The following is a 20001-nucleotide window of genomic DNA, read 5'->3' on the forward strand; positions in this document are numbered from 1 at the left end:
GGAAGTGGCAAATTAATAGAGTGCCTATACGGACTTTAATGATAACTGTCTTGGCTCGGCAGGGTGAGCTTTCTTAGCTTACAGAGGGAAGGCGGCTGTCAGAGTTCAGTTTCTGTAGTTAAATGAGACAAACGATTTACTGGTAACAGGTTTTTATTATTTCAAAGGATTAAATTACATTTCTTATGGTAGTTTTAAATATAAATTTCTAATGTCCACAAGGATTAAACAGGTTTTGATAAATATAATTCAGTAATATAATTACTTTATGCCTTTGATATAGTGCCCTCATTTTTTCCATACCACTAATGCTTCTGTATTTATATTTCTGTAATATTGAGATCCTTGATGCACCATATTTATTATTATGCAGTGATACATAAGCGAACAACATCTGTGTTAAAAACATTTAAACATCATTTCTTTAGCATAATATCCATAGTTTTGTTAACCCCAGCAATACCATTTTTTTTTAAGTATCCTTTGCTATGGTCTGTTGGATGCCAGATTTAAATGGATGATCACTGTGTAGTATGGTCAGGAAAACTGCATCATACTGAAAGAGTTAAAGAGCTTATTTACAGAAAAAGCAGGCAAAATATGTATTGTGCTATCTTTTTATGATTAAAGGAACATTAAAACCCAAAATGTTACTTTCATGATTCAGATAGAATATACACTTTTAAACAGCTTTCCAATTTACGTCTATTATCGAATTTGCTTTGTTCTCTGGTTATCCTTTGTTAAAGAAGAAGCAATGCACTACTGGAAGCTAGCTGAAATCATTGGGTGAGCCAATAATATCAGGCATATATATATATATATATATATATATATATATATATATATATATATGCAGCACCAACCTAGGTATCCTTTTCAACAAAGGATACCAAGAGTACAAAACAAATTAGATAGTAGAAGTAAATGGGAAAAGTTATTAAAAATCTCATGCTGTATCTGAATCATGAAAGTACAAATTTGGGTTTCATGTCCCTTTAATTACTTATTTAATTAATATACGACTTATAAGGCATACATAAATATAATAATGGAGGTAAAAAATAAAGTTTTGAAACACTGATGGCCCTAGTCCTGCTTCATGAATGACCATGTGAATCATGTAGTAGAAGGGGTATTACTGTTGGGAGCAGTAATCTTCCTGATGTATCCAAACTATGTGTATCAGTAAGATATCATTATCAGGGATTGGTCTTCTAGTGTCTCTGCTAACTATTTGATACATTATGAAAATCCCTAGAGGTAATTTTGCATAATACAGTGGTCTCTGTGCACATTAAATCAGTGAATTCATTATTGTTGTTTTACAGTAACCAGCCTGAAAGATCAACTTGAAGATTTAAAAAAGAGAAACCAAAGTTCACAAATATCTAATGAGAAAATGAATCAGCTCCAAAGACAGGTGAGGTTGTGCCGGGGGGGGGGGGGGGGGGATGTTTCTCGCTTGTTTTCTAGGCTTATTGACCATTTATAATGTTGCTTTGTTCACAGCTGGATGAAGCCAATGCTTTGTTGCGCACAGAGTCTGACACAGCAGCTCGGCTCAGGAAAAACCAAACGGAAATGTCCAAACAGATCCAGCAGCTAGAAACGAACAACCGCGAGCTTCAGGATAAGACCTGCATGCTGGAGAACGCCAAGCTGAAGGTGGAGAAGGACTTCATTAACTTACAGTCAGCTCTGGAGTCTGAAAGGAGAGACAAGACACACGGATCTGAGATCATTAGTGACCTACAAGGTACAGCCTGCTGTCAGTTAATACTGTGTGCTGTAGCTGATCAGTATAGGCACTAACTGGTGCTGTGAAATGATGTGATAATGATTACAAAAGATGCTATAAAGCAGGGATACAGGTAAAAGCCTTTTTCAAATCACTGTTAGGAATAGCAGCACTCATTGAGAAAATTGAGTTGCAGATTTTTTTTTCTTTATTAAAGGGACAGTTCAACCAAAAATGTTCTCCCCTTTAAATTGTTCCCAATGATCCATTATACCTGCTGGAGTATATGAAATTGTTTACAAGTAGCTCCATTACCCTTATTTTAGCATTTTAAATCGTTGATTTAGTCTGGTAATTCCCACCTATAATGAAAGTTTCTACACTTAAGTCTAGGCTATTGACAAGCCTATGTAAACACAGCCAGCAGAAGAAATTACACTCCCGGTGGGGTGCAGTATAGATAAGTAATAAAATGATAGTTTTCCATGGTTCTCTCTATGTATTGAGCTATGTATACAAAGTAATAACATAATGAGATCTGATATTACCTGCAAGCTCAACCCATTGTAGTAGGCTGTGGTTTAAAAGCACAAAACCAGCTACTTCATATACACAAATAAACCTGAAAATGCAATTTGTCATACATTTTATACTCTGCAGCTGGCATAACAAGTCATAGAAAATTTACAGTGTACTATCCCTTTAAATCAGCTTCCTGCCCAGTGTATTGTTTGTCGTCTTCACAGAAACGCTTAGTACACAATAGCACTGTCACCGTTATGGCTTTGTTTGTCTGCATGTGAATAAAAGGTACTCCATGTGGTTTAATGTTATCTGGAGAATATCACACACTGTATTGCTAGAAAATCATACAGGGGAAGCATTGCAATTAGATTTGCTGTGTGAATAATTTCTTATTGCATATTTTCTTTTGATACGGTCACCATATATTTATGGGCTCTTGTGAAATAAGCCGTTCCTTACATTGCGCCAGTATTAATCTATGTTAAAGGCACATGGTAGCCATTAATATACTGAGGTCCCGCATTATGTTGCAAGACACTTTGCAGCGCATTATTAAAGGCTGGTTTAGCCTTTTCTTAACATTAAATCAGTACCAGAGCCAAAGGGTATAGCTACCATGTAGATTATATGTTAGGACAGAGATTGGAATCATATGTACCCGTAGTTCCAGTCTCAGCATTTGTAATAGCGCGGTCGGGCCGGGCTGTGACTAAACAGCTGGCCCGATGCGCTCTGAGGGAAAACCAGACCCGCTCAGTAGAGCACAGAGGGCGGGTATGGAAAACCCTCTTCTTTCTCCAACATAGGTGTGTCCGGTCCACGGCGTCATCCTTACTTGTGGGATATTCTCTTCCCCAACAGGAAATGGCAAAGAGCCCAGCAAAGCTGGTCACATGATCCCTCCTAGGCTCCGCCTACCCCAGTCATTCTCTTTGCCGTTGTACAGGCAACATCTCCACGGAGATGGCTTAGAGTTTTTTAGTGTTTAACTGTAGTTTTTATTATTCAATCAAGAGTTTGTTATTTTGAAATAGTGCTGGTATGTACTATTTACTCTGAAACAGAAAAGAGATGAAGATTTCTGTTTGTAAGAGGAAAATGATTTTAGCAACCGTTACTAAAATCGATGGCTGTTCCACACAGGGCTGTTGAGAGGAATTAACTTCAGTTGAGGGAACAGTGAGCAGAATCTTACTGCTTGAGGTATGACACATTCTAACAAGACGATGTAATGCTGGAAGCTGTCATTTTCCCTATGGGATCCGGTAAGCCATTTTTATTACAGACAATAAATAAGGGCTTCACAAGGGCTTTTGGAGACTGTAGACATTTTCTGGGCTAAATCGATTCATATATAAACATATTTAGCCTTGAGGAATCATTTTAATCTGGGTATTTTGTAAAATAATATCGGCAGGCACTGTTTTGGACACCTTATTCTCTAGGGGCTTTCCCTAATCATAGGAAGAGTCTCATTTTCGCGCCGGTATTGCGCACTTGTTTTTGAGAAGCATGACATGCAGTCGCATGTGTGAGGAGCTCTGATACATAGAAAAGACTTTCTGAAGGCGTCATTTGGTATCGTATTCCCCTTTGGGCTTGGTTGGGTCTCAGCAAAGCAGATACCAGGGACTGTAAAAGGGTTAAAGATAAAAACGGCTCCGGTTCCGTTATTTTAAGGGTTAAAGCTTCCAAATTTGGTGTGCAATACTTTTAAGGCTTTAAGACACTGTGGTGAAATTTTGGTGAATTTTGAACAATTCCTTCATATTTTTTTGCAATTGCAGTAATAAAGTGTGTTCAGTTTAAAATTTAAAGTGACAGTAACGGTTTTATTTTAAAACGTTTTTTGTACTTTGTTATCAAGTTTATGCCTGTTTAACATGTCTGAACTACCAGATAGACTGTGTTCTGAATGTGGGGAAGCCAAGGTTCCTTCTCATTTAAATAGATGTGATTTATGTGACACAAAATTTAGAGAAAATGATGCCCAAGATGATTCCTCAAGTGAGGGGTGTAAGCATGGTACTGCATCATCCCCTCCTTTGTCTACACCAGTCTTGCCCACTCAGGAGGCCCCTAGTACATCTAGCGCGCCAATACTCCTTACTATGCAACAATTAACGGCTGTAATGGATAATTCTATCAAAAACATTTTAGCCAAAATGCCCACTTAGCGCAAGCGCGACTGCTCTGTTTTAGATAATACTGAAGAGCATGAGGACGCTGATGATATTGTTTCTGAAGGGCCCCTACACCAGTCTGAGGGGGCCAGGGAGGTTTTGTCTGAGGGAGAAATTTCAGATTCAGGGAAAATTTCTCAACAAGCTGAACCTGATGTGATTACATTTAAATTTAAGTTGGAACATCTCCGCGCTCTGCTCAAGGAGGTGTTATCCACTCTGGATGATTGTGAGAATTTGATCATCCCAGAGAAACTATGTAAAATGGACAAGTTCCTGGAGGTCCCGGGGCCCCCAGAAGCTTTTCCTATACCCAAGCGGGTGGCGGACATTGTAAATAAAGAATGGGAAAGGCCCGGTATACCTTTCGTCCCTCCCCCCATATTTAAAAAATTGTTTCCTATGGTCGACCCCAGAAAGGACTTATGGCAGACAGTCCCCAAGGTCGAGGGGGCGGTTTCTACTTTAAACAAACGCACCACTATACCCATAGAAGATAGTTGTGCTTTCAAAGATCCTATGGATAAAAAATTAGAAGGTTTGCTTAAAAAGATGTTTGTTCAGCAAGGTTACCTTCTACAACCGATTTCATGCATTGTCCCTGTCACTACAGCCGCGTGTTTCTGGTTCGATGAGCTAGAAAAGGCGATCACTAGTGATTATCCTCCTTATGAGGAGATTATGGACAGAATCCGTGCTCTCAAATTGGCTAATTCTTTCACCCTAGACGCCACTTTGCAATTGGCTAGGTTAGCGGCGAAAAATTCTGGGTTTGCTATTGTGGTGCGCAGAGCGCTTTGGTTGAAATCTTGGTCAGCGGATGCGTCTTCCAAGAACAAATTGCTTAACATTCCTTTCAAGGGGAAAACGCTGTTTGGCCCTGACTTGAAAGAGATTATCTCTGATATCACTGGGGGTAAGGGCCATGCCCTTCCTCAGGATAGGTCTTTCAAGGCCAAAAATAAACCTAATTTTCGTCCCTTTCGTAGAAACGGACCAGCCCCAAGTGCTACGTCCTCTAAGCAAGAGGGTAATACTTCTCAAGCCAAGCCAGCCTGGAGACCAATGCAAGGCTGGAACAAGGGAAAGCAGGCCAAGAAACCTGCCACTGCTACCAAGACAGCATGAAATGTTGGCCCCCGATCCGGGACCGGATCTGGTGGGGGGCAGACTCTCTCTCTTCGCTCAGGCTTGGGCAAGAGATGTTCTGGATCCTTGGGCACTAGAAATAGTCTCCCAAGGTTATCTTCTGGAATTCAAGGGGCTTCCCCCAAGGGGGAGGTTCCACAGGTCTCAATTGTCTTCAGACCACATAAAAAAACAGGCATTCTTACATTGTGTGGAAGACCTGTTAAAAATGGGAGTAATTCATCCTGTTCCATTAGGGGAACAAGGGATGGGGTTCTACTCCAATCTGTTCGTAGTTCCCAAAAAAGAGGGAACGTTCAGACCAATCTTAGATCTCAAGATCCTAAACAAGTTTCTCAAGGTTCCATCGTTCAAAATGGAAACCATTCGAACAATTCTTCCTTCCATCCAGGAAGGTCAATTCATGACCATGGTGGATTTAAAGGATGCGTATCTACATATTCCTATCCACAAGGAACATCATCTGTTCCTAAGGTTCGCATTCCTGGACAAGCATTACCAGTTCGTTGCACTTCCTTTCGGATTAGCCACTGCTCCAAGGATTTTCACAAAGGTACTAGGGTCCCTTCTAGCGGTGCTAAGACCAAGGGGCATTGCAGTAGTACCTTACTTGGACGACATTCTGATTCAAGCGTCGTCCCTTCCTCAAGCAAAGGCTCACACGGACATAGTCCTGGCCTTTCTCAGATCTCACGGATGGAAAGTGAACGTAGAAAAGAGTTCTCTATCTCCGTCAACGAGGGTTCCCTTCTTGGGAACAATAATAGACTCCTTAGAAATGAGGATTTTTCTGACAGAGGCCAGAAAAACAAAACTTCTAAACTCTTGTCAAACACTTCATTCCGTTCCTCTTCCTTCCATAGCGCAGTGCATGGAAGTAATAGGTTTGATGGTAGCGGCAATGGACATAGTTCCTTTTGCGCGCATTCATCTAAGACCATTACAACTGTGCATGCTCAGTCAGTGGAATGGGGACTATACAGACTTGTCTCCGACGATACAAGTAAATCAGAGGACCAGAGATTCACTCCGTTGGTGGCTGTCTCTGGACAACCTGTCACAAGGGATGAACTTCCGCAGGCCAGAGTGGGTCATTGTCACGACCGACGCCAGTCTGATGGGCTGGGGCGCGGTCTGGGGCGCGGTCTGGGGACCCCTGAAAGCTCAGGGTCTTTGGTCTCGGGAAGAATCTCTTCTACCGATAAATATTCTGGAACTGAGAGCGATACTCAATGCTCTCAAGGCTTGGCCTCAGCTAGCAAAGGCCAAGTTCATACGGTTTCAATCAGACAACATGACGACTGTTGCGTACATCAACCATCAGGGGGGAACAAGGAGTTCCCTGGCGATGGAAGAAGTGACCAAAATCATTCAATGGGCGGAGACTCACTCCTGCCACCTGTCTGCAATCCACATCCTAGGAGTGGAAAATTGGGAAGCGGATTTTCTGAGTCGTCAGACATTACATCCGGGGGAGTGGGAACTCCATCCGGAAATCTTTGCCCAAATTACCCAACTGTGGGGCATTCCAGACATGGATCTGATGGCCTCTCGTCAGAACTTCAAGGTTCCTTGCTACGGGTCCAGATCCAGGGATCCCAAGGCGACTCTAGTAGATGCACTAGTAGCACCTTGGACCTTCAAACTAGCTTATGTATTCCCGCTGTTTCCTCTCATCCCCAGGCTGGTAGCCAGGATCAATCAGGAGAGGGCATCGGTGATCTTGATAGCTCCTGCGTGGCCACGCAGGACTTGGTATGCAGATCTGGTGAATATGTCATCGGCTCCACCATGGAAGCTACCTTTGAGACGAGACCTTCTTGTTCAAGGTCCGTTCGAACATCCGAATCTGGTCTCACTCCAACTGACTGCTTGGAGATTGAACGCTTGATCTTATCAAAACGAGGGTTCTCAGATTCTGTTATTGATACTCTTGTTCAGGCCAGAAAGCCTGTAACTAGAAAAATTTACCACAAAATATGGAAAAAATATATCTGTTGGTGTGAATCTAAAGGATTCCCTTGGGACAAGGTAAAAATTCCTAAGATTCTATCCTTTCTTCAAGAAGGATTGGAGAAAGGATTATCTGCAAGTTCCTTGAAGGGACAGATTTCTGCCTTGTCTGTGTTACTTCACAAAAAGCTGGCAGCTGTGCCAGATGTTCAAGCCTTTGTTCAGGCTCTGGTTAGAATCAAGCCTGTTTACAAACCTTTGACTCCTCCTTGGAGTCTCAATTTAGTTCTTTCAGTTCTTCAGGGGGTTCCGTTTGAACCCTTACATTTCGTTGATATTAAGTTATTATCTTGGAAAGTTTTGTTTTTGGTTGCAATTTCTTCTGCTAGAAGAGTTTCAGAATTATCTGCTCTGCAGTGTTCTCCTCCTTATCTGGTGTTCCATGCAGATAAGGTGGTTTTACGTACTAAACCTGGTTTTCTTCCGAAAGTTGTTTCTAACAAAAATATTAACCAGGAGATAGTCGTGCCTTCTTTGTGTCCGAATCCAGTTTCAAAGAAGGAACGTTTGTTGCACAATTTGGATGTTGTTCGCGCTCTAAAATTCTATTTAGATGCTACAAAGGATTTTAGACAAACATCTTCCTTGTTTGTTGTTTATTCTGGTAAAAGGAGAGGTCAAAAAGCAACTTCTACCTCTCTCTCTTTTTGGATTAAAAGCATCATCAGATTGGCTTATGAGACTGCCGGACGGCAGCCTCCTGAAAGAATCACAGCTCATTCCACTAGGGCTGTGGCTTCCACATGGGCCTTCAAGAACGAGGCTTCTGTTGATCAGATATGTCGGGCAGCGACTTGGTCTTCACTGCACACTTTTACCAAATTTTACAAGTTTGATACTTTTGCCTCTTCTGAGGCTATTTTTGGGAGAAAGGTTTTGCAAGCCGTGGTGCCTTCCATTTAGGTGACCTGATTTGCTCCCTCCCTTCATCCGTGTCCTAAAGCTTTGGTATTGGTTCCCACAAGTAAGGATGACGCCGTGGACCGGACACACCTATGTTGGAGAAAACAGAATTTATGTTTACCTGATAAATTACTTTCTCCAACGGTGTGTCCGGTCCACGGCCCGCCCTGGTTTTTTAATCAGGTCTGATAATTTATTTTCCTTAACTACAGTCACCACGGTATCATATGGTTTCTCCTATGCAAATATTCCTCCTTTACGTCGGTCGAATGACTGGGGTAGGCGGAGCCTAGGAGGGATCATGTGACCAGCTTTGCTGGGCTCTTTGCCATTTCCTGTTGGGGAAGAGAATATCCCACAAGTAAGGATGACGCCGTGGACCGGACACACCGTTGGAGAAAGTAATTTATCAGGTAAACATAAATTCTGTTTTTTATAAAAAAAATCACCGGATAACAGAATTTATGTTTACCTGATAAATTTCTTTCTCCAACGGTGTGTCCGGTCCACGGCGTCATCCTTACTTGTGGGATATTCTCTTCCCCAACAGGAAATGGCAAAGAGCCCAGCAAAGCTGGTCACATGATCCCTCCTAGGCTCCGCCTACCCCAGTCATTCGACCGACGTTAAGGAGGAATAATAGCATAGGAGAAACCATATGGTACCGTGGTGACTGTAGTTAAAGAAAATAAATTATCAGACCTGATTAAAAAACCAGGGCGGGCCGTGGACCGGACACACCGTTGGAGAAAGAAATTTATCAGGTAAACATAAATTCTGTTTTCTCCAACATAGGTGTGTCCGGTCCACGGCGTCATCCTTACTTGTGGGAACCAATACCAAAGCTTTAGGACACGGATGAAGGGAGGGAGCAAATCAGGTCACCTAAATGGAAGGCACCACGGCTTGCAAAACCTTTCTCCCAAAAATAGCCTCAGAAGAAGCAAAAGTATCAAACTTGTAAAATTTGGTAAAAGTGTGCAGTGAAGACCAAGTCGCTGCCCTACATATCTGATCAACAGAAGCCTCGTTCTTGAAGGCCCATGTGGAAGCCACAGCCCTAGTGGAATGAGCCGTGATTCTTTCGGGAGGCTGCCGTCCGGCAGTCTCGTAAGCCAATCTGATGATGCTTTTAATCCAAAAAGAGAGAGAGGTAGAAGTTGCTTTTTGACCTCTCCTTTTACCTGAATAAACAACAAACAGGGAAGATGTTTGTCTAAAATCCTTTGTAGCATCTAAATAGAATTTTAGAGCGCGAACAACATCCAAATTGTGCAACAAGCGTTCCTTCTTTGAAACTGGTTTCGGACACAGAGAAGGTACGATAATCTCCTGGTTAATGTTTTTGTTAGAAACAACTTTTGGAAGAAAACCAGGTTTAGTACGTAAAACCACCTTATCTGCATGGAACACCAGATAAGGAGGAGAACACTGCAGAGCAGATAATTCTGAAACTCTTCTAGCAGAAGAAATTGCAACTAAAAACAAAACTTTCCAAGATAATAACTTAATATCAACGGAATGTAAGGGTTCAAACGGAACCCCCTGAAGAACTGAAAGAACTAAATTGAGACTCCAAGGAGGAGTCAAAGGTTTGTAAACAGGCTTGATTCTAACCAGAGCCTGAACAAAGGCTTGAACATCTGGCACAGCTGCCAGTTTTTTGTGAAGTAACACCGACAAGGCAGAAATCTGTCCCTTCAGGGAACTTGCCGATAATCCTTTTTCCAATCCTTCTTGAAGGAAGGATAGAATCCTAGGAATCTTAACCTTGTCCCAAGGGAATCCTTTAGATTCACACCAACAGATATATTTTTTCCAAATTTTGTGGTAAATCTTTCTAGTTACAGGCTTTCTGGCCTGAACAAGAGTATCGATAACAGAATCTGAGAAACCTCGCTTCGATAAAATCAAGCGTTCAATCTCCAAGCAGTCAGCTGGAGTGAAACCAGATTCGGTGTTCGAACGGACCCTGAACAAGAAGGTCTCGTCTCAAAGGTAGCTTCCAAGGTGGAGCCGATGACATATTCACCAGATCTGCATACCAAGTCCTGCGTGGCCACGCAGGAGCTATCAAGATCACCGACGCCCTCTCCTGATTGATCCTGGCTACCAGCCTGGGGATGAGAGGAAACGGTGGGAACACATAAGCTAGTTTGAAGGTCCAAGGTGCTACTAGTGCATCCACTAGAGCCGCCTTGGGATCCCTGGATCTGGACCCGTAGCAAGGAACTTTGAAGTTCTGACGAGAGGCCATCAGATCCATGTCTGGAATGCCCCAAAGTTGCGTGACTTGGGCAAAGATTTCCGGATGGAGTTCCCACTCCCCCGGATGCAATGTCTGACGACTCAGAAAATCCGCTTCCCAATTTTCCACTCCCGGGATGTGGATAGCAGACAGGTGGCAGGAGTGAGACTCCGCCCATAGAATAATCTTGGTCACTTCTTCCATCGCTAGGGAACTCCTTGTTCCCCCCTGATGGTTGATGTACGCAACAGTCGTCATGTTGTCTGATTGAAACCGTATGAACTTGGTCCTCGCTAGCTGAGGCCAAGCCTTGAGAGCATTGAATATCGCTCTCAGTTCCAGAATATTTATCGGTAGAAGAGATTCTTCCCGAGACCAAAGACCCTGAGCTTTCAGGGATCCCCAGACCGCGCCCCAGCCCATCAGACTGGCGTCGGTCGTGACAATGACCCACTCTGGTCTGTGGAATGTCATCCCTCGTGACAGGTTGTCCAGGGACAGCCACCAACGGAGTGAGTCTCTGGTCCTCTGATTTACTTGTATCTTTGGAGACAAGTCTGTATAGTCCCCATTCCACTGACTGAGCATGCACAGTTGTAATGGTCTTAGATGAATGCGCGCAAAAGGAACTATGTCCATTGCCGCTACCATCAACCCGATCACTTCCATGCACTGAGCTACGGAAGGAAGAGGAACGGAATGAAGTATTCGACAAGAGTCCAGAAGCTTTGTCTTTCTGGCCTCTGTTAGAAAAATCCTCATTTCTGAGGAGTCTATAATTGTTCCCAAGAAGGGAACCCTTGTTGACGGGGATAGAGAACTCTTTTCCACGTTCACTTTCCAGCCGTGCGATCTGAGAAAGGCCAGGACGATGTCCGTGTGAGCCTTTGCTCGAGGGAGGGACGACGCTTGAATCAGAATGTCGTCCAGGTAAGGTACTACTGCAATGCCCCTTGGTCTTAGCACAGCTAGAAGGGACCCCAGTACCTTTGTGAAAATCCTTGGAGCAGTGGCTAATCCGAAAGGAAGCGCCACGAACTGGTAATGTTTGTCCAGGAATGTAAACCTTAGGAACCGATGATGTTCCTTGTGGATAGGAATATGTAGATACGCATCCTTTAAATCCACCGTGGTCATGAATTGACCTTCCTGGATGGAAGGAAGGATAGTTCGAATGGTTTCCATCTTGAAAGATGGGACCTTGAGAAATTTGTTTAAGATCTTGAGATCTAGGATTGGTCTGAATGTTCCCTCTTTTTTGGGAACTATGAACAGATTGGAGTAGAACCCCATCCCTTGTTCTCTCAATGGAACAGGATGAATCACTCCCATTTTTAACAGGTCTTCTACACAATGTAAGAACGCCTGTCTTTTTATGTGGTCTGAAGACAACTGAGACCTGTGGAACCTTCCCCTTGGGGGAAGTCCCTTGAATTCCAGAAGATAACCCTGGGAGACTATTTCTAGCGCCCAAGGATCCAGAACATCTCTTGCCCAAGCCTGAGCGAAGAGAGAGAGTCTGCCCCCCACCAGATCCGGTCCCGGATCGGGGGCCGATATTTCATGCTGTCTTGGTAGCAGTGGCAGGTTTCTTTGCCTGCTTTCCCTTGTTCCAGCCTTGCATTGGTCTCCAAGCTGGCTTGGCCTGAGAAGTATTACCCTCTTGCTTAGAGGACGTAGCACCTTGGGCTGGTCCGTTTTTACGAAAGGGACGAAAATTAGGTCTATTTTTTGCCTTGAAAGGCCGATCCTGAGGAAGGGCATGACCCTTACCCCCAGTGATATCAGAGATAATCTCTTTCAAGTCAGGACCAAACAGCGTTTTCCCCTTGAAAGGAATGTTTAGTAGCTTGTTCTTGGAAGACGCATCAGCCGACCAAGATTTCAACCAAAGCGCTCTGCGCGCCACAATAGCAAACCCAGAATTCTTAGCCGCTAACTTAGCCAATTGCAAAGAGGCGTCTAGAGTGAAAGAATTAGCCAATTTGAGAGCATTGACTCTGTCCATAATCTCCTCATAAGGAGGAGAGTCACTATCGAGCACCTTAATCAGTTCATCAAACCAGACATATGCGGCTGTAGTGACAGGGACAATGCATGAAATGGGTTGTAGAAGGTAACCCTGCTGAACAAACATCTTTTTAAGCAAACCTTCTAATTTTTTATCCATAGGATCTTTGAAAGCACAACTATCCTCTATGGGAATAGTGGTGCGTTTGTTTAAAGTAGAAACCGCTCCCTCGACCTTGGGGACTGACTGCCATAAGTCCTTTCTGGGGTCGACCATAGGAAACAATTTTTTAAATATGGGGGGAGGGACGAAAGGAATACCGGGCCTTTCCCATTCTTTATTAACAATGTCCGCCACCCGCTTGGGTATAGGAAAAGCTTCTGGGAGCCCCGGCACCTCTAGGAACTTGTCCATTTTACATAGTTTCTCTGGGATGACCAAATTTTCACAATCATCCAGAGTGGATAATACCTCCTTAAGCAAAATGCGGAGATGTTCCAATTTAAATTTAAAAGTAATCACATCAGATTCAGCCTGCTGAGAAATGTTCCCTAAATCAGTAATTTCTCCCTCAGACAAAACCTCCCTGGCTCCCTCAGATTGGGTTAGGGGCCCTTCAGAGATATTAATATCAGCGTCGTCATGCTCTTCAGTAACTAAAACAGAGCATCCACGCTTACGCTGACAAGGGTTCATTTTGGCTAAAATGTTTTTGACAGAATTATCCATTACAGCCGTTAATTGTTGCATAGTAAGGAGTATTGGCGCGCTAGATGTACTAGGGGCCTCCTGAGTGGGCAAGACTCGTGTAGACGAAGGAGGGAATGATGCAGTACCATGCTTACTCCCCTCACTTGAGGAATCATCTTGGGCATCATTGTCATTATCACATAAATCACATTTATTTAAATGAATAGGAATTCTGGCTTCCCCACATTCAGAACACAGTCTATCTGGTAGTTCAGACATGTTAAACAGGCATAAACTTGATAAGAAAGTACAAAAAACGTTTTGAAATAAAACCGTTACTGTCACTTTAAATTTTAAACTGAACACACTTTATTACTGCAATTGCGAAAAAACATGAAGGAATTGTTCAAAATTCACCAAACTTTCACCACAGTGTCTTAAAGCCTTGAAAATATTGCACACCAATTTTGGAAGCTTTAACCCTTAAAATAACGGAACCGGAGCCGTTTTAAGCTTTAACCCCTTTACAGTCCCTGGTATCTGCTTTGCTGAGACCCAACCAAACCCAAGGGGAATACGATACCAAATGATGCCTTCAGAAGTCTTTTATAAGTATCAGAGCTCCTCTCACATGCGACTGCATGCCATGCCTCTCAAAAACAAGTGCGCAACACCGGTGCGAAAATGAGACTCTGCCTATGCTTTGGGAAAGCCCCTAAAGAATAAGGTGTCTAAAACAGTGCCTGCCGATATTATTATATCAAAATACCCAGAATAAATGATTCCTCAAGGCTAAATAAGTGTTAATATCAATCGATTTAGCCCAAAAAATGTCTACAGTCTAAATAAGCCCTTGTGAAGCCCTTATTTACAATCGTAATAAACATGGCTTACCGGATCCCATAGGGAAAATGACAGCTTCCAGCATTACATCGTCTTGTTAGAATGTGTCATACCTCAAGCAGCAAAGGACTGCAAACTGTTCCCCCAACTGAAGTTAATGCTCTCAACAGTCCTGTGTGGAACAGCCATGGATTTTAGTTACGGTTGCTAAAATCATTTTCCTCATACAAACAGAATTCTTCATCTCTTTTCTGTTTCTGAGTAAATAGTACGTACCAGCACTATTTGAAAATAACAAACTCTTGATTGAATAATGAAAAACTACAGTTAAACACTAAAAAACTCTAAGCCATCTCCGTGGAGATGTTGCCTGTACAACGGCAAAGAGAATGACTGGGGTAGGCGGAGCCTAGGAGGGATCATGTGACCAGCTTTGCTGGGCTCTTTGCCATTTCCTGTTGGGGAAGAGAATATCCCACAAGTAAGGATGACGCCGTGGACCGGACACACCTATGTTGGAGAAATATTTGTAATAAAAAACTAGCACTAATATAATGTTATATTATTTTTTAGGTTTACTGGCCCTTTAAGTTCATTTAAATTTCATGATATATATTTAAATTTTTCAGTGTAATTTAAAATAGAAAAAAAAGTTTAAAAAAATACATTTTAAATATTTTACATATGTTGTTTGCTCATAGATATGTAAGAATTATAAAATATATAATGAAACAACCTTAGAAGATATACTGTGATATTGATTTTTTTTTCTTCTTCTTTAAAAAAAAAATTGAATTAGTTTTTTAAGTGATTATAGGTGAGTTATGGTCAGTTCAAAAGTTTAATTGTTAATATGGTGTTTTTCTTTTGTATAGAAAGAAAATGCACTCTGGCATTTAAACTGTTATTCATAATGATACAACAATGCTTTCATTATTTATTATGCCCCCTTTTCATGTAATTTAGTTGTGAAAATTACGGATTTTCTAATTTTCAGAACTTGAAATGCACCCTTATTCGAAAGCAAGACAATAGAAATGTCTTGTAATTACAAAGTGTTTGCTGTCCCTTTAAATGCAATCTACAGGTTTTTGGTGCCCTCTCATCTGCAGTGGTGTTTCCAGCATACACATGCTCATCATTTATTATGTATGTGCCCAACATACCTGATTACATATTATATTTGTATATATTGATTACTTATGGAATGTACTAAACATCTGCATGTTGTGTGCATGGACACTGCCACCTAGAGTTCTAAGGGTGTGCTTGAGACTGGCCACACCCCTGCAGTTCTTATTCTATACTGAGTTACTATAATGTATGTTCTCTTATTTATATTTTTAGAAAACAAATCTTTTAAATAGAAATATAAATTAGTTTTAGTATGAAAAATATACCTTGGAACATGATAGGTTCTATAGCTCAGCGGTAGGGGTGAGTGAAGTTGGTGCTAGTAAATGCTGATGCCTAGTGCTGTATTTTATAACCTGTATATTATGTCTAATGATTAAGTGACTGTTTTTTTAAATATAAAATAATGTCAGCATGTGATAAAGGTCTTTAACCTACACATAGTTCAGATATTTAATGTCTGTCGACAGGGCGAATATCTTTCCTGGAAGAGGACCTGAAGAAGGGGAAAGAGTTAATGGCAAAGGTAGAAATGGAAAAGAGGCAACTGCAGGAGAGACAGTCTGTTCTGGAGAAGGTGAGATACACTGTAAACATCTCTCAGCCAGGCTGATAACTCGCAAAACTTGGGGATGAGACAGTGGTAAAATAAGTCTCAGGTGAATTTATGAAACTACAAGTAATATGTTGTTTATCTATTTGGTAACATGGTTACCCGTATTGTTGCTTCTAGAGTACATACAGCTAAATTGTGGGATATTGCACTGACTGAGTATGTAACACATATGATGAATAATGTACCTTAATTTTTATTCTATATAAACACGTTTCATACATTGCTGAGTTATTAGTTCTTTTTTGAGTTCATATGAGGAAGCTTATGGTTACAGATGGATGACACTCTTAGGACATTGTAATGTAACATGACTTCCCTTTTAATGTGCTCCCAATGATCTAATGATCTGCTGGGGGTGTATTAAATTATTTACATACACCTTATTTACATTTGTGTTATTCTAAATAGCTCCTTTTGCCTCTTGAACCTTTCAGTATATGTGGTTTTTCAATACTGCACTGAAGTATTGGCTATAGAAAAAGCTATGTAAAGGAGAAGCAGCAGCAGAAAAACAACTCCCAGTGAGGGTGGGAGAGAGAGCCTAGTCCTTTGGAAGGGCTATTCCTGCACCAGCTTTGAATACAATGAACTCTTAGTAGCTACTTGCCTGTGTACATTGTTCCTTTAACCGGAGCAAATTTCTTTGAGCATTTCATCTCTCTGTTAGTTTAGAACTAATTTTAACTGGAGCCACTGTCCATTGCCTGGTGCCTGGTATTTGTCAAGCTCTAGTTCAGTAAATGGCTAAAATAACTACAACTAATTAGTGCTATGTATGAACAGCTGTGTATGTTTTTCCTTTCATAAGGTAGGGAGAGTCCACAACTTCATTCCTTACTGTTGGGAAATACAACACCTGGCCACCAAGAGGAGGCAGAGGTTTAAATATCCCTCCCACTTCCCCTATCCCCCAGTCATTATTTGCCTTTCGTCACTATAGGAGGTGGCAGATAAGTGTCAGAATATTTGGATAGTCCTGTAATGGGTATGTTCCCTTCGAGAAAGGACTGGAGTTTTAAGTAATCATGTCAACCTCTCATTGAGAGTATTGATGAAAGTTAGAGTCTGGAGATGCAGGGAAAGTTTTTCTGTGAACCCATCCTGACTGTCGCTAACAGCTCCTGAGCAATCAGTGTTGATGAGTTTCACTGCTTGCTGCTACACACTCAAGTGTATATCAGAAGTACTGCTGCAAGACTGTCACGCTTGAGAGGCTGTGCCTGTTCCACAGCATGGATCCTGGAGGCTAAGGCCATTTTTTATATATACAATTTAAAACGCTATACAGGGTCACAGTGTGGCTCATTTATACCTCCATAGGATCAAGGGTTAATATCTCCTTCAGGAAGATTATTTGAACAGTTGACCGGGTGCGGCCTCTTTCATTTCCTTAGATCCTGCTGCAGTCATTACTCCTGAGGAGAGTGTTTTCACTGTTAGCTGTCTGGGTCTAGGAGGTGGTGAGTGCCCCAGCCTTTGGTAATATTAAGGTGCCGTTTTTTAAATAAAAGCGTTTATTGTCATTCTGTGGGTATATACAAAGCTATGGAGGACTGATACTACATTAGAAGGTTCCGCTCCTTCTGTACTGATGAATAATTCCTGTTTATATTGTGAGGAGGCTGTGGTTTGCCCACCTGCTCAATTTTGTTAAATTTGTCTAAGAAGGGAGACAAGCCTGCTAATACTCATAGCGCTATTAGCCCTTCTGAGCCATCTACTTCTTAGGAATCTGTGTCCCGAGAAATTACTACCCCTTCTACATTACCCTCTCCACATGCAGTTCCCCGCGGCTCAACTAATCCTCCATCTGGAGGGGGCTTTTTTCCTGCGGACTTTACCGCACAGTTTCAATCGGCAGTGTCTGCGGCCCTGAGTGCCTTACCTCGTTCTAACAAACGCAAGAGAAAGGTTAAACATAGTTCTCCTGACCTAGAGTCATCTAAATATTTGTCGGATTTAGCTACTATATCCCAGCTATCCAAGGATGAGTTAACCTCTGTACCTTCAGATGGTGAACTTTCTGAGTTGGAGACTTCAGTTACTAAACCTCCTTCAGCGGAGGAACCCTCCTTTAGATTTAAAATAGAGCATCTGCATTTTTTTATTAAAGGAGGTTCTGTCTACTCTAGAGGTTCCAGAGGCTACGCTCCCTGAGCAGCCCAAGATCCCTAAATTAGACAGGGTTTACAAGGATTGGAAGGTCCTTCTGACTTTTCCTGTGCCAGTTAAAATGGCGAACATTATTAGTAACGTATGGGAAAGAGTAACCATTTGTCGCCCTCAGATATGAGGCCTAAAAAAAGCAAATGTTGGTTAAAACAGAAGAAGGGATGTTTCAAATGTAGACGTCCCGTTTGCAAAACATGTGGTTTCATTTGTGAGGGCGATAGATTTGTTTCTAATAAAACCCAAATGGAATATGACATTAGATTTTTTATTAATTGTACGACAACACATGTCGTCTATCTTCTGACTTGTGATCTCTGCAAAATTCAATATACAGGGAAAACTAAACGATCCTTAAAAGATAGGTTCTTGCAACATCTTAGGTCTATTGAGGACGAAGATAGTGACACACCAGTATCAAGACATTTCAAAACAAAACACAATTCAGATGTCTCTTCCCTTAAGATACAGGCAATTGACCACATCACAACATGGAAGAGAGGTGGTAATAGGGAAGCATTGCTAAACAAAAAGGAGATTTTTTGGATGTTTAGATTGCAAACTAGCGAACCGGATGGATTAAACGTCAGACGTGATTTGGATGTTTTCACTTGAGTTTAAAATATTACTCTAGGCCTTTTTTCTGTCAATAGTATCTGTCATTGAATGCCAATATATATATTAGAAAGTGGTCTGTCTTTTGAAGGAGGTATTAATATATTGTTTGTATATACATTATATGAAAGCTATGTCACTACAATGTTTCTTTATACTATATATATGTCCTGTTTAAGAATAGCACTTTAAAAGTGGAAATATCTAGATATTTTTTAGGATTTATTTTGTTTCTTATAGCTATTCTGGAAAATATTAAGATGTTATTGTATTAGGACATATTCACTGCTAATATAATTGTTTTACAAAAGGTTTAAAATGTTGTGACAGTTGTTATCTCAACTTGTGGAAATAGGTAACCAATCAGGTATTTCAACAGTGTGATGTCATGATCAAGTTCAGCCTTTTAAGAGGCGTTTGAGCTGATCCCCAGGTAAGCAGTGATCAAGTGCACCTGGTGCACGAAACATGTCTGCATGGGGATCAGCTCACTTGCCTGATTGTTAGAGTCACTGCTGGCTCTGTATAGGACATCCTGGTTTTGTCCTTTTTAACGTTTGGAATAAAGTTCTTCTTTTTATACACCCAGCTGCCTGGAATTTGACTTTATTTGTTCTTTTGAGCACTTTCAGCAACATATTCCTTTCTATTTGAGCGCCTTCTCTACTTTTGGATTCTGTTTGTTTTCGGCGTGTGTGGCTGACACGCAAGAAGAGGCTGCCTATTTGATTGGATACATGTATACAGGGGTGTGTCCCCCGCCCACTCTCCATTGTGCCGGGCTCCGTTCACTTCATTGTATTGCGGGAGGAGCGCAGACCACACAGTGAAACCTTTGTGTTTGGAATTCCTCTCTGCCTCACTGTGATTTTTTGCTGCCGTGCCCGCTATAATACTGAGGTGAGTGACTGCTTTACAAAGGATGTGCCTCCTTACATATGTTGAAATTAGAGGACATTGGAAATATCTGTAAGCAACAGGAGTTTAGACCGGCCGAAGACGAGGTGGGTGTTAAGGTTGTATACACAGACCGCTACGATATTATCCAGGAAGTAAATATATACCGACATTGTGAAATTTGAGCCAGCATACTCTTTCTCTTACCTCTGCCATTTTCCACACGATATTGAGCACACAAACTTTCTACAGGACCTTGAACGG

The 20001-nt window shown here is 41.7% G+C and overlaps 1 protein-coding gene across 3 annotated transcripts in view; it reads left to right on the plus strand.

The window, feature by feature from the left end:
- ROCK2 (Rho associated coiled-coil containing protein kinase 2) overlaps positions 1-20001 on the plus strand; it is a 653542-nt gene that overhangs the window by 487700 nt on the left and 145841 nt on the right. For all 3 annotated transcript variants that reach the window (XM_053709676.1, XM_053709677.1, XM_053709678.1), the window contains exons 14-16: positions 1332-1423; positions 1513-1759; positions 15911-16017. In XM_053709676.1, coding sequence (XP_053565651.1) covers positions 1332-1423; positions 1513-1759; positions 15911-16017 — 446 coding nt within the window. The remainder of the gene's footprint in view (positions 1-1331; positions 1424-1512; positions 1760-15910; positions 16018-20001) is intronic.

The sequence above is a fragment of the Bombina bombina genome, chromosome 4 (genome assembly GCF_027579735.1).
Source record: "Bombina bombina isolate aBomBom1 chromosome 4, aBomBom1.pri, whole genome shotgun sequence".
Lineage (NCBI taxonomy): Eukaryota > Metazoa > Chordata > Amphibia > Anura > Bombinatoridae > Bombina > Bombina bombina.